The 14603-nt window shown below is 34.7% G+C and overlaps 1 protein-coding gene across 4 annotated transcripts; it reads left to right on the forward strand.

Annotated features, from left to right (window-relative positions):
• The first annotated feature begins 894 nt into the window (after positions 1 to 894).
• Positions 895 to 6144, forward strand: LOC130825799 (putative F-box/FBD/LRR-repeat protein At1g78760). 4 transcript variants are annotated; one of them, XM_057691222.1, is made up of 7 exons: positions 903 to 1501; positions 1732 to 1778; positions 3635 to 3710; positions 4232 to 4804; positions 4929 to 5174; positions 5272 to 5415; positions 5651 to 6144. In XM_057691222.1, the coding sequence occupies exons 3-7, from the start codon at positions 3672 to 3674 to the stop codon at positions 6044 to 6046; spliced, it is 1398 nt and encodes a 465-aa protein (XP_057547205.1). In that variant the 5' UTR covers positions 903 to 1501; positions 1732 to 1778; positions 3635 to 3671; the 3' UTR covers positions 6047 to 6144. The 4 variants fall into 4 exon arrangements, with proteins under 4 accessions (XP_057547202.1, XP_057547205.1, XP_057547206.1 ...); XM_057691219.1 differs by lacking the exon at positions 1732 to 1778 and having other exon boundaries at positions 895 to 1501; XM_057691223.1 differs by lacking the exons at positions 1732 to 1778; positions 3635 to 3710.
• The last annotated feature ends 8459 nt before the right edge of the window (positions 6145 to 14603 follow it).

A 14603-nucleotide genomic window follows, 5' to 3' on the forward strand; every position in this document is an offset into this window, starting at 1 on the left:
GAAGGTTGTGAACGAGAAGAAGTGAGTGGAGAAGAGAAAGTAGGAGCTGGTGTTGCAATGGTTGACGGCGGTGACGTAATTGTGCTGGCGACGATGGCGATGACGGCAGGGATAAGGATTTTAGATAGAGAAAGCTCTGATTTTTATGTCGAGTTGTTTGGCTGGGTTGAGGGGACAAAGGGACGCATAAGGTATCCAAAAGGTAGTGCAAAACCCTTCTCGATGAATAGTAGCAAAATTTTGAACAGTAGACAAAAAATGTGAACAGTGTCACAAATTGTGAACAGTAAATGTTCATCCAAATCTTTTAGTTTAAAAGGAAAGATAAAAGATAATAAAAATATAATGCTACCTACAATTCGACAACATTGACAAAAGTTTTTATGTTGCATATAATAAGAGATATACTTTGTGATTAACAACAAGTCTTATATGAGTTAGTCTTTCAATAAGACGAATATAGTGTTCAGTCTAAATTTTTTTTTTCAACTACTTTAATTATTATAACAAAAATTAAAGGTTTTTAAGTCAAAATTGATGCCTTTAAAACCAAAATTTAAGGGTTTAAAGCCAAAATTGATGCCTTTAAATGAGTATTTTATGTTTTTGCTTTTTAAATTAAAAATGGTCCAACCTATTAAGAAACGTCTCACGATAAGATCGTCTTATAGAATATTTTGATTAATTATTTAATAAGTATATTAGATAACTTTGAAAAAGTAAATAGACATATAGTACTATGAGTATATAGGATCATCCATTATCTTTAAAAGGCATAATTCTATGTGGTATACAATATACTTATCACAAAGCCCATTAACCTCAAAAAACCCTAGATTTTCGTATACTCTCCTACTATATAAACTAAAATTATCTAAGGCATAATTCCATTCAAAATTTCATTTTGTTAATTGTTTATTGTAATTTTCTCAAGAACAAATACAAAAATAGGGTTCTTCTTTAAGATAGTCATATTCGTCAATTTGTTCAATTTCTCAATTCTCTTTAAGATACCCACAACTGGACAAGTGACGACCCACACCACCCACCCCTCGCCGGCATTTCTCGCCAGTCGCCACCCCTCACTGACGTTCACTGAGCGAATCAGTTCGTTGTTCGCCTATTCGCACTTCGCAAGGCCACTGCTGGCTGCTACTGCTGCTTCCGTGAATAGGTGAACGTGAAATCAAGACCACCAGACTCATCAACGCCGACGGCCCACCACCACACCAACCCACCTTCAATTCAATTTAGTTATTATTTTGATTTTTGAAATCCCCAAAAGTTAGGGTTTTGTTTTTATTTCAAGTTTCAAATCTCTTTCTCTGTTCCTTGTCTCATCGTCGTAGCCTCAACCGAGCAGCCGCCGCCAGCACCGGCCAACCAATTTAGCCGAACAGACGCAGTAGCCCTAGCGGCGCTTGAAGCCAGCCACGCGCCCCTGAGCAACTACACGAAGCATCCATCCTTCACCATTATCTTCTTCTTCCTCCATATTAAGGTATACTCCCACCAATAATAAATTTCTGTTCTACTTATTCTAGATGTTAAATTCAATTGAGTTTTTAAATCTTTAGCTTTTTTTTTGTGATGACTTTGGGAATTTGATGTTTTTATTAATTAATATTAATTTTTATACAAGAAAATAATATTAATAATAAAAATTATAATAATGGAAGAGATCATAAAACCATTAAAATTCAACAAAGTTTGTGTATTTTGTGAAAGCAGTTCGATGTAGCCAGCGATCTAGCTTCCAAGAAGCTGCAATTGAATTGGTAATTTTATCACCAAATTTTAATTTTTTTATTCATTATTGTAATTATTAGAAATATTAAATAATTATTCAAAATATATACTAATTTGAGCAATATAATAATAAAAGATTGCTCCTTTTCACCCACATTTTTTTTTTCCAATTAGATGAAAATGAATAGTTTTTATGGGTTTTTTCATTTATGCTTATTGTTTTACTATGTTTGCTTAAAAATTTGTAAAAAAAAAAAAAGCAATTAAATTTTAAAAATTTATTTCTTTATGTGTTTTCTCTTCTAAAAGCAATTATACACTTACGATCTAAAAATATGATTAAAATTCCATGTATAGATGATGAACATGAGTTAAAAATCAAAACTTTCCTGATTCACCCCATTTCTTTCTCCCTTCATTTTCTTTTCTGTTTTTTTTTCGGTTTTTGATTTTATAATTAAATTTATTAATACAGACTGTGTTCTATTTTAACCGTTTAGACAATTATGAAAAAATAAATAGTTGTACAAAATATAGATGGGAATAAATTGCTAAAATTTTGAACATCTGTTTTAAAATATAATAATCTGACCTTGTATTAAATTTTGTGGGCTATTGATTTCTGATCTCGTGGCTTAAGTTGTTCCTTTGTTTGTATCTGTTTATATAGATCGTGTTAAACTCTGCAACTCCAAGTTGACTTTGAAATAGAGTTTTGATCATACTGGAACTCGTTTTCAATTGTTTTAATGGGTGGAATTATTATTTGCTTAAATAGAACTTGTAATACCTTTCTAATAATATAACCAAATAATGACTCCTAAGTTAACTATTTAATAGATCTTTGATGCTACCTGAACACTTTTTCACTTGTTTTAATGGGTGGAATTTTTATTTGCTTAAATAGATCCTATTAAACTCCTTTCTAATAATATTATTTCCTCTGTTTCATAATACTTGCTACATTTTCTATTTTTGGCAATTTCATATTAGTTGCCACATTTCCTTTTTTAGTAATAAAACAATCATTTAAAGTTCTACCTACTCCTATTTTTATTCTATTCTATACTCTATACTCTATAATAAAAAACTATACTATACTCCATAAAGTAACCTAACAACCTATTTTTCCTTTTTCTTTTTCAATTAACAATAATAAAATACTATACTCTATAAAGTAAACAATCAGCTACAGTGTAAGTCAATCACTTTTCTTAATACCCGTGTCCATGCAAATGTAGCGACTAAAATGGAACGGAGGAAGTATTAAATAATAGTTCCCAAGGTAACTTTGAAATAGAGCTTTTATCCTACTTGAACTCTTTTTCACTTGTCATTTATTTACATTTAATAAAATTGTTACTTTTGAGCAACAATTTTATAATATCAAAACTCTTTTCTAATAGATTTATTTCTTTAGAAATAATAATTTATCATCATATTATATAACAATAAAATCTTAACATAATGTTTTACCTTTGGGAGTAGTAGTTGGGTATCCCCTGTTCATACACTTGTGCGTTTCCTTGGAAGCCTAAACAATTTGCCATTGAGCATTTGGTATCTTACTCCTCCCAATGTTATTAATAGTGCAAACATCAAAACTGCTGTACAGACACTTGTGCGTTTTTTTTAAAATCATTTACGAGCTTTAATTTATAATAATTACTAATAATTAACACGCAATACTTTTAATTTTATTGTTGGCTTTACTTTTTCTGAGATCTATAGTCTCTTGTTTTTTAGGGAAAACTTTGTCTCTCCTATATGCATAAACCGAAAATACTTGAGCTATGGTCATCCTGATGATTAAATGAGATAATCTCAATCTCAGTGAATTTCTATTGTGCTGTTTATTTTATATTATTTGTTACAACTTCCTCAGGTTTTTTTTTAGTTCAATATAATCTACAAAAGGGTCAATGTCGAATTCTTCAACAAAGTTAATCTTGGATGGACAGGTAACATCTGATCTCATATTGTGGCGTTGAATTTTGGTTGTTAATTGTCTAGTAACAGTAGCAGGACTTTTATATTCCAAGTTAATCAACTAGCTTAGTCATTATAAAACAGCTAGTACAAATTATAAATTGTGGCCTTGATCAAATTCTTATAGAAGCTTTTTTTTTTTTTTTTTTTAATCTTTTGACTACATTAATCTTTACCCTCTCAACCTTAGCTCTGACTGCTTTTATGAGCGAGATTCTTAGGGTTGATGACTATCATTGTGTGGAGCTACAGATATTAGAGTGGGGCCTTGATCAAATTCTTTTTAAAGTATTTTTGTTATCTTTTGACTGCATTCCTCCTTACGTTATGAGCCGAAAGTTTAGGGTTGATGATGATGATGATGATGATTATTATTATTATTATTATTATTATTATTACTATTATTATTATTATTATTATTATTATTATTATTATTATTATGATGACTATGTTGCCACCTCTGATGAGTACTCTATCCATGATTATGATGCAGGAACAAGATGAATGGAAGGATAAGCTCAGCACATTGTCTGATGATATACTTGTCTTTATTCTATCTCTTATGGAGAGAAAAGAAGCGACAAGAACTTGCATCCTTTCAAGAAGGTGGCGGTATTTGGCTACTTACTTCACTAATCTCAACTTTGATGTTGATAATTTAGAGACTATGACCTTAGGCTGTAAGCGCCAACTCAAGCCAGTCAAAGATCTAAAGCCAAGGTTCTTGAATTGGGTTAGTCATGTAGTGGCTTTGAATCGTGCTCCATTTATTGATGAATTCAGAATTCGCTTTCCATTGGATGAGACTGATTCAAGTCATCTCGAGGCTTGGATCAATTTTGCTATCTTAAAACGAGTCCAGAACTTAGAGCTCCATTTAAGATCTTATACCATAACATCTCATGTTTGGAAAGGCATGAGCCACCTCAAGTCCCTGAGTTTGAAGGGGGTAAATATATGTGGAGAAGTAGTAGAGTTGGTTTTTTCTCGATGCCATCTTTTAGAACGACTATACATTGCTCGATCATACAATCTATTCAAGTTGAAGATTCTTAACTTAAGCTCAGTTAAGTTCACCTGATTTCATCTGAAATTGAATCTTTAATGATAAACAACTGATTTATATTGATTGATTAAAAATGAATTCTACTTATTATAACTGATTTTACTGAGTAAAATTGATTTTGTAGGAAAAGTTGAAATACTTGACAGTTCATGATTGCCAGAATTTAGAAGAAGTTGAGGTACAAGCTAGGAATCTTGTGTCGTTCGATTTCAAATGCTTCCATACAGTTGTGGTTCATGTTAGCGCTCCATCACTCATTGAAGCGCAATTTCATGGCTTATATGACACAGGACTGCTTCCAAAATTCTCGCCCATCAGAAGCTTAGCTGCTCACTTGTCTAAGCTTTCGCTTAATGTATATGAGAAATGGGTTAGTACCAACTCTATCTTTAATAACTTAGGCAACAACAACCAACATTCTATAGTTTGATTAACATTAAATTTTGAAATCTCTCTTTTTATTACAGATTGATGAAGGTCTTATCATCCCTTCTTTTCCTAATATCCAATACCTGAAGTTGTGGGTTTCTATCAAATATAGTCATTTTAACTTTATTTTGTTAAGATGCTTCCCGGAGGCCTGCCCATTACTGCACGAATTCAAGCTGGAGGTAACTAAATTATGTTCTTTAAAGGTTTTTGTTGGGGTTTTAGGTATGATGATTTAGACCGGGTCAATTTCGGTTCTTGCGTGTATGAAGATATGTTGTCACGTCTGTTTTTTGTACGCGAGTTGTATTCGGGTCGGATAAAGTCATATTGTTTTGGCTAATTGGGTCAATTTCGGGCATCTCTGGTGTTTTGCTTTGCTGAACTAATTGCAATATGACTTGATGGAATTTTCAGGTAACTTATTATCCCTATAATGGGGAGGTAGATTCAGATTCAGATTTAGATTATTCAGATAGCGACGACTTGAAAGACTCGAATTTGCAAGATGTGAAGCGGTGGTTGGAGACTAGAGAGGAGATTAGTGCAACCTTTCCAAACTTGTGGAAAGTCGAATGGGCTTCAACATTTCACAATGATCTCAATAAAGAATATATGCTAGCTTTGCACATTGTTAAGAATGCCATTAAGCTTAAGGACTTCATCTTCACCCCCATAATTCCAAAGCCATATTCTAGTTATGAAGAATATTCTGATTATGAAGAAGCTATGGAAACTTGTATAGATCGCGCTGAACGATTAGCTTTGGTTCTCCCATCTCATGTGAATTTTGTGGTTATCAAAGAAGGCTAAGTGAACCTCTCAAATTTTAAATGTATTTCTTTTCTGGATATTGGATACATTTTGTATTTTTGACAATATTTATTTATTTTTTTTGGAAGGATTTGTGATAACTCTCTAATTTATCCTTATTTTATGCTTATTTAGTTTGCATTCTTATGCGGTTATTGTTCTTTTTTATTAGTATTATAGGATTTGATCACCTTGTGTAGGGTATATTGTGTTTTGCTCGTTTTTGTAGGATTGGTCACCTTTTCTCGAGCAAAGCAAGTTAGGAACGATGCGCCCCTAATCCTTCGGAGGTTTTAAAAAGGGAACAGAGCTAAACTAAGGATAGGAGATAGTCCCAAGCACTCATTTGAAGGCAAGGAGGCAAGAGGATCTTAACGTGAGCATGTTGGAAGATTTTGATGAGATCGATTCGTCAGTCACTTTATATCGATCAGTCATCATCATACCTAGTGTATCCCGCCCATAGAATACTATGGTCAGGGTCTAGGGAGGGAAGACGGCGGCAACTCATACCCATAAAGGAGAGTGCGGCCAAAGAATCCCCTGACTCGAGAAAGAATAAGATAATATTTTGCAACTGATGGGATGGAGTGCGGCTGAAGCGAATTCCGCAAGTTGCATTTTATCACACACAAGCGTGACCCTTAGACATAAGATAAATATGAATAGAATGCATATGGATATAATAAGATAAAGTAGGGCGAACAATTAAAAATTAAAAAGAAAACAATAATAATAATAGTAATAGCATCAACTAGAAGCTAGAGGACAAGAACATCGACAAGTAAGTGAAGGGAGAATCAGTAGTCTAAACATGGATAAGGCACCTTCACCTACCCCTATCCCTGATCAGGTCTTCAGAGAGGTATAATTCATACAAGTCAACTTTTATTTGCTCATTTAAGTTTTCTTAGGTCTTCCTCGGCTCCTCTTACTATCTACTATGATGCTCTCTATCCTCCTCACTGGGGCGTCGAAAGTCTTCCTGTAATTTTAAAATAAATATATAAATCTATAGCTTTTAAAACATTTGAAGGGTGTTGTCATTGCTCATGTAAAGAGTGATTACCCTCTTTTCCGATTCTCTTTACCCTTTCCCTCTTCTCTTTACCATTTTACTTCCAACCTACTTTGCTTTTGGCTCTAATAATGTGATGTTGGTGGCTCGAGTGGTGTGAAATCGATGCGAACAATGGTGAGATGTGATAAAACTGAGCCAAAGATTTAGAACAGAAGGAAAAGAATCTTATTGATTTTCCAATATCAAAATTACAAGAAAAAAACTATGTATATATAGCTTTTTATACAAGAAGAACTACCTGTAACAAGCTAGCAGCTAGTTATGACTAACTTTACACTGACATATAAAAACATCACGTGATAACATGTGGTACAATAAAGGAAACAAAATAAGAATCCTTTAATCATCAGAGCAACTACACAACTGCTGCATACGCTAATTTGAGCATTGCTGCACCAACTTGCTGCTGCACACAGCTGCTGGACATAGGAGAACACCTGCACACCTGCAACACCTGCACACCATCTGCAAACCTGAACACAGCTGCACAGAACAAATTCCAACACCATTGGTAGGGCTAAAACTGGAGTGCTTGTCAACCATTTCTTCAATTCCAAGAATGCTGCCTCACATTCAGAAGTCCACTCGAATTTCTTGTATTTACACACCAGTTGTGTGATTGGTCGGGTTATACTGGCGAAGTTTTCTACGAACTTTCTGTAATGACTCGCTAGACCCATGAAACTTCGAACTTCACATAAATTTTAGGTGCAGGCCACTCTATGATAGCTTTACCTTTTCTGGATCAACAGAAATTCCTTCTTTCGAGACTACATGACCCAAGAATGAGACATGGTCAAGCCAAAACTCACATTTTCTAAACTTCGCATACAATTTTTCTCTTCTGAGCAAGTTCAGTACTATCCTTAAGTGCTCTTCATGCTCCTTTTTTGCTTCTCGAGTAGATAAGGATATCGTCTATAAAGACAAACACAAACTTATCGAGGTACTCCTTGTAACATCTCTGCATAAGGTCCATAAACGCCGTAGGTGCATTTGTTAACCCAAATGGCATAACGACAAACTCATTGATTAAGCTATTCTCAATTAATGATACCATGACCGAAGATCGATCTTGGAAAAGACCTTTGCACCTCTTAATTGATCAAAAAGATCATCAATGCGCGGTAAAGAATATCGGTTTTTTACTGTTACCTTATTCAATTCTCGGTAATCAATGCACAGTCTCATCGAACCATCTTTCTTCTTGACGAACAATACTGGGGCACCCCATGGAGACACACTGGGTCTTATGTACCCTTTCTCCAAAAGCTCATCTAATTGTTTCTTTAGCTCGGCCATTTCCGCAGGAGCCATGCGATAAGGTACCTTAGAGATTGGCGTGACTCCAAACATCAGATTGATGTGAAAGTCGACCACTCTCTTAGGTGGTAAGCCACATAAATCCTCAGGAAAAACGCCAGTGTACTCTACAACAACAGGCATACTCTTTAAGTCTTGCTTTTTGTAACACCCTCAGAATAGGTCAAACTTTTTGAAAACACCTTTAATGAAAAACATGAAAAAAAAAACCTATTCATGAGAGTGTTACCGCCACATTTATTTCTAATAAAATAAATGTAAGGCTTAACAATTAAAAAAATAACTTAATAATTTTTAATCCAACAAGGAGTCTTACAACATAAGAAAAGAATAAAACGTAACCCGTATCCATATAAACTTTAAACAGCTAAAAAAAAATTTAAACTGAAATACGACTCTAATAAAAGCTATACTTCTAAGTGATCCTCACTCCATGATTCCCACGCGATTAATAACCTGCAATATAAAAATGCAAGGAAGACAAGGGAAAAACTCCCAAAATCAGGAAATTGAGTAATACCAACTCCATCCTGTAAAACGATTAAATTTGAAAATGATTTTTAAGAAAATAAAATATAATCAAATTGAAAATAATTTTAGAAAATAATATGTATTTGAGTTTAAAAGAAAACAATTTGAGAAAGCAATACATATAATATCACATAAACCAATTCATTAATTTGATATTTAATAATGACAAATACATAATCAATTTTTAATTTGAGGGAACGAGAACGCCAGTAGGCCGAGGCTTTACCCCTATACCTACTTCACCAAGAGGTCGTCACCCCAAATAATTCAAGGCCAACAGAGTAGTCTCAGGGAATCCTAGTGTGCACACCCCTTCTACTTGGATCACAACAAATAGAAGGAAGACCAAACATCATATCAAGTATCAGAAATAATAATAATAATACCTGTCGGCAGCTATACTAACCAAACAGGGCAGCCTGTTCATCACCCATATACTTGGATCACAACAAATATAAGAGCTTCATTCCCCTCGTGTTACACTTTACGTGATTTAATATATTTTAATAATTAGTCGCGATCACACAAACATATAATCAAATACACATTATTTTTATTTTATTTTAGGATCATAAATTTTCCCAACAAAAATAGATCTCAAGAATATCCAACTGAAATCTCATTTTTCAAATCACCATTTTAACATCAATTGTGGCAATATGAATTAATATCACAAATATTTATCTTCCAATTTAAATCGTATCTAATTTCATTATCAAAATAATAATATAACTTTCATCAAAATATAATATAAATTTTATCGAAAAAAAAAATTATAAATTCGAGTTTGACAAAAATAATAATAAATATAATTTGAGAATATATAAAACATAATATCATACAAAATAATGTCATATTAAATCATGCACTCATTTAAACACATCAATTATCACTTAGCACATAATACTAACGGGATAGTCCTAATTAGATGGACATTGAGAATTACCTTGTCACACGATTCTAGACAACGTACGCTTCTAATAATCTCTGTCTACGAATCCGCTGTCTACACGAGAAAATAATATATCTCAATTTAATACCCCGATCAACCCATTAAAATAAATAAATTAAAAGACTCTTTTTTTTTCATTTTGTATACTTTAATTAAAAAGAATAATTTTAAACATGTAATTTAAAATTTTAAGAGTAGTATAGAAGAGCAAGGATTTAAAATAGTTAACTCATTTTATTATAAGATTTAAAAAAAAATTATAAGGGTTAAGGATAATAATAATAATAATAATAATAATAATAATAATAATAATAATAATAATAATAATAATGATTATATATAAAAAAAAAAAACAAAAAGAGAAAGGTGAGTTCCATAACTCACGAAACCGAAAAGAAAGGGAAGGAGGAGAGAGAAGGAGGAAGGGAGAAGGAAGAAGGAAGAAGGAGAAGGTGCCGGCCGGCGGTAGCTCCGGTGGCCGCCGTCTCACGCCGGTGGTATCCCGGTGACTGTCGTATCGCCGGAAAACTAAGGTCAGGAATAATTTTTTTTTTTCAAATGCAAAATGTGTAATTTGATTGAAATTGGTAGAACAATATTATAAAGAGACGAAATTTCATACCTTTAATATTAAAATCTTGAGTATTCTTGACTGAATTTTAAGTAAATGGGAGATAAAGTAAGTAATTTGTAGGAGAAGAAGGGATTGTGAGTAATAATGTGAATGAAATTAAGGGTAATTGGTTTAATTTATAAGAGGTAAATGAAGTTGGTTATAAGGTTTAGAGGAAGGAGTGGGAAGTTATTGTTAATGGTGTGGGAAGTTATTGTTAATGGTAGGTTATGGTTTTTTTATTTATTTTTTTCTGAAATTTATTTATTATTATTATTATTATTCTTTTTTTTTTTAAAAAAAAAGGATATTACATACACTCCCCCTTAAAACAAAAGTTCGTCCTCGAACTTAAAGTTAACTACTGAAGTTTTAAAAAAAAATATTGGACGGTTTTATAGACTCGCATCACCCCCCTATTTTAAAAAGTTTCGTCCTCGAAACTCAACGTACCTGTTCGAAAAGTTCGGGGTATCGCTTTCTCATGTCAACTTCGGTTTCCCATGTGGCTTCTTCAGTTTGTTGGTTCGTCCATAATATCTTGACCAACTTAATTTCCTTGTTCCGGGTACATCTTGTTTTGGTATCAAGGATTTTTATTGGCTTTTCTTCAAAGGTAAGGGTTTCATCAAGTTCAATGGTTTCAGGTCGTATTATATGGGAAGGGTCATGGACATATTTTCGGAGTTGGGATACATGGAAAACGTTGTGGACTTTGGCTAGGTTCATAGGTAGCGCTAATCTATAGGCTACTTCCCCAATTCGTTCCAATACTTCATAAGGACCTATAAAACGAGGACTCAATTTACCCTTCCTGCCAAATCTCATGACTCCTTTGGTTGGTGACACTTTGAGCAAAACTTTTTCACCTACTTCAAACTCTAGTGCCCTCCTCTTTTTGTCTGCATACGACTTTTGACGGTCTTGCGCTTCCCTCATACGTTCTTGGATCATTCTTACTTTCTTTGTAGTCTCGTCTGGTCCTAATCCCAACGCCTCATTAACATCATTCCAACATATAGGACTCCTACACTTCCTCCCATATAGGGCTTCGTAAGGTGCCATTCCTATGCTAAAATGAAAACTATTATTGTAAGAAAACTCTACATACATCAAATTATCCTCCCAAGATCCACCAAAATCCATAACACATGCTCTTAACAAATCCTCAAGAGTCTGAATCGTTCTCTCTGTTTGACCATCCGTTGCTAGATGAAATGCAGTGCTGAACTTTAGTATCGTGCCCACTGCTCCTTGTAGCATCTTCCAAAATTTAGACAGAAACCTCGAATCTCTATCCGATACAATGTCCTTAGGCACACCATGCAATCTCACTACCTCTTGAAAATACGCGTATGCCATCTGTTGCATTGTCGTACTCTTCATCGCTATAAACCTTGCTGTTTTTGTTAATCGATCCACTATCACCCATATGGCATTCTTCCCTGTTTTTGCCTTTGGCAAACCTACTACAAAGTCCATTGAAATCGACTCCCATTTCAATCCAGGTATTTCTAATGGTTGCGATTTTCCCCCCGGCTTCATATGTTGAATTTTCACCTTTTGACATGTTAAACACTTCGCCACAAAGCCTGCAACTTCACGCTTCATGTTGGGCCACCAAAAGTTCTTCTTAAGATCCTTGTACATCTTATCACCACCAGGATGTATTGAGTATGGGGAATTATGGGCTTCAGTCATAATCCTAGTCTTAAGCTCCTCGTCATGCGGTATGCACCATCTTCCTTTATACTTCATTACGCCATTTTCATCACTTTCGAACTCAGGTGCTTGACCATCCTCCTTCAACTTCTTCAATTTAGTTAGCCAGTTATCCGTAACTTGCTTCACCCTAATTTCCTCAAAAATATCGGATTCAATCGTCATTCCATTCAATTGAATACCCACATATCCATACTCTACCACTTCTAAGTTCATCTTACGGATCTCTTCACACAACTCATCTGCTAAAATTAATGCATTCATTGTATGACTTGACTTCCTACTCAGAGCATCAGCTACCTTGTTTGCCTTTCCCTCACAATACTTCAAGTCCAGATCATAATCCTTAATGAGTTCTAACCATCGTCTTTGTCTCATATTCAACTCCTTTTGTGTGTACAAGAACCTCAAACTCTTGTGATCGGTATAAATCTTGCACTTTACTCCAAATAAATAATGTCTCCAAATTTTCAATGCAAAGACTACAGCTCCCAATTCTAAGTCATGTGTGGGGTAATTCTTCTCATGCGGATTAAGTTGTCGTGAAGCATATGCTACTACTTTTCCATCTTGCATCAACACACAACCTAGTCCATTCTTAGATGCGTCTGTATAAACTTCATATTCTCCACTTTCATTTGGTAAGGTCAGCACAGGTGCAGAGGTAAGCCTTGATTTCAACTCTTGGAATGCCGCTTCACACTTCTCATCCCATTGAAACTTAGTGGTCTTCTTCATCAAATTAGTAATAGGTTGAGCGATTCTCGAGAAATTTTTCACAAATCTCCTATAGTATCCGGCTAAACCTAAGAAACTTCTCACTTCTGTCACATTAGTGGGTTTAGGCCAGTTCATTACTGCTTGAACCTTCGAGGGATCTACCATTACTCCATCCTTTGAAATTACATGCCCCAAAAATGATACCTTTTCCAACCAAAATTCACATTTCGAAAACTTGGCATACAACTTATTCTCTCTTAAAATCTCTAAAACCTTCCTCAAATGAGCCTCATGCTCCTCTCGATTCATAGAGTATACTAAAATATCATCAATGAAAACAACTACAAACTTATCCAAATAAGGCTGAAAAGTCCTATTCATAAGGTCCATAAAGACAGCAGGCGCATTGGTGAGGCCAAAGGGCATGACTGTGAACTCATAATGGCCATACCTCGTTCAAAAAGCTGTTTTGGCTATATCCTCTTCTGCAATTCGTAATTGATGATAACCTGATCTCAAATCAATCTTTGAAAACACTCCTGCACCCCTAAGTTGATCGAATAGATCCTCAATTCTAGGAAGTGGATACTTATTCTTCACCGTCACACTATTTAAATCCCTATAATCAATACATAGTCTCAACGTTCCATCTTTCTTCCTAACAAATAATACTGGGGCTGCCCAAGGTGATACACTTGGTCTTATATATCCTTTATCCAACAAGTCCTCAAGTTGTACCTTCAACTCTTGCAACTCAGCAGGTGCCATCCTATAAGGTGCCTTTGAAATGGGTCCTGTTCCGGGAACTAAGTCAATCTTGAAGTCTAACTCTCTCACCGGAGGCATCTCTGGAATCTCATCTGGGAACACATCAGCAAACTCCTTAACCACAGGTATCTCTCCTAACTCGTCCTCTTTCATGCTCGTGTCCTTTACATGGCACAAATATACGGGGTAGCCTTTCCTAAGATGGGTCTGGAGATTTAAGGCGGAGATAAGCTTGGTCTTTGGTGGCTCGGAAGTAGTTTCTTGATAGGTTAGTTTATTTCCCTTAGGGCATCTAAAGGTAATTCTCTGTTTAGCACAATTTATTTCTGCCTGATACTTCTTTAACCAATCCATTCCCAAAACCAAATCGAAGTCTTTTAAATTGAACTCGATAAGGTTCACGGGTAGTTCGGTTTCAGAGATGACAATAGGCATACCTAAGTAAAGGTTCTTACTGAGAAAGGTTTCACCTGAGGGTGTGGTTACCTTAGCTTGACATGAAGAAGAAGGTTTAAGTGAATGTTTTTTGATAAAAGATTTAGATAAAAAGGAATGTGAAGCTCCAGAATCAAAGAGTACAAAAGCAAGTTTAGAGTTTACAAGGAAAGTACCCGTCACAATGTTGGCGTCTGACTCAGCTTCACTCTTGCTCATAACGTGGAGTCTCCCATTGAAAGTGCGTCCTCCATTTCCATTGTTTCCATTATTGTTCAGCTTGTTGTTGGCATTGTACTTGTCATTTGTTGAATCACCTCCTGTTTGAGTATTGTTCGAGCGGTTGTTGTTGAAGTTATGGTTCCTAGGTCCTCCTCCATTGTTGTTATAGCCCTTGTTGTGTCCATTCTGC

The sequence above is a fragment of the Amaranthus tricolor genome, chromosome 10, assembly GCF_026212465.1.
Source record: "Amaranthus tricolor cultivar Red isolate AtriRed21 chromosome 10, ASM2621246v1, whole genome shotgun sequence".
NCBI lineage: Eukaryota > Viridiplantae > Streptophyta > Magnoliopsida > Caryophyllales > Amaranthaceae > Amaranthus > Amaranthus tricolor.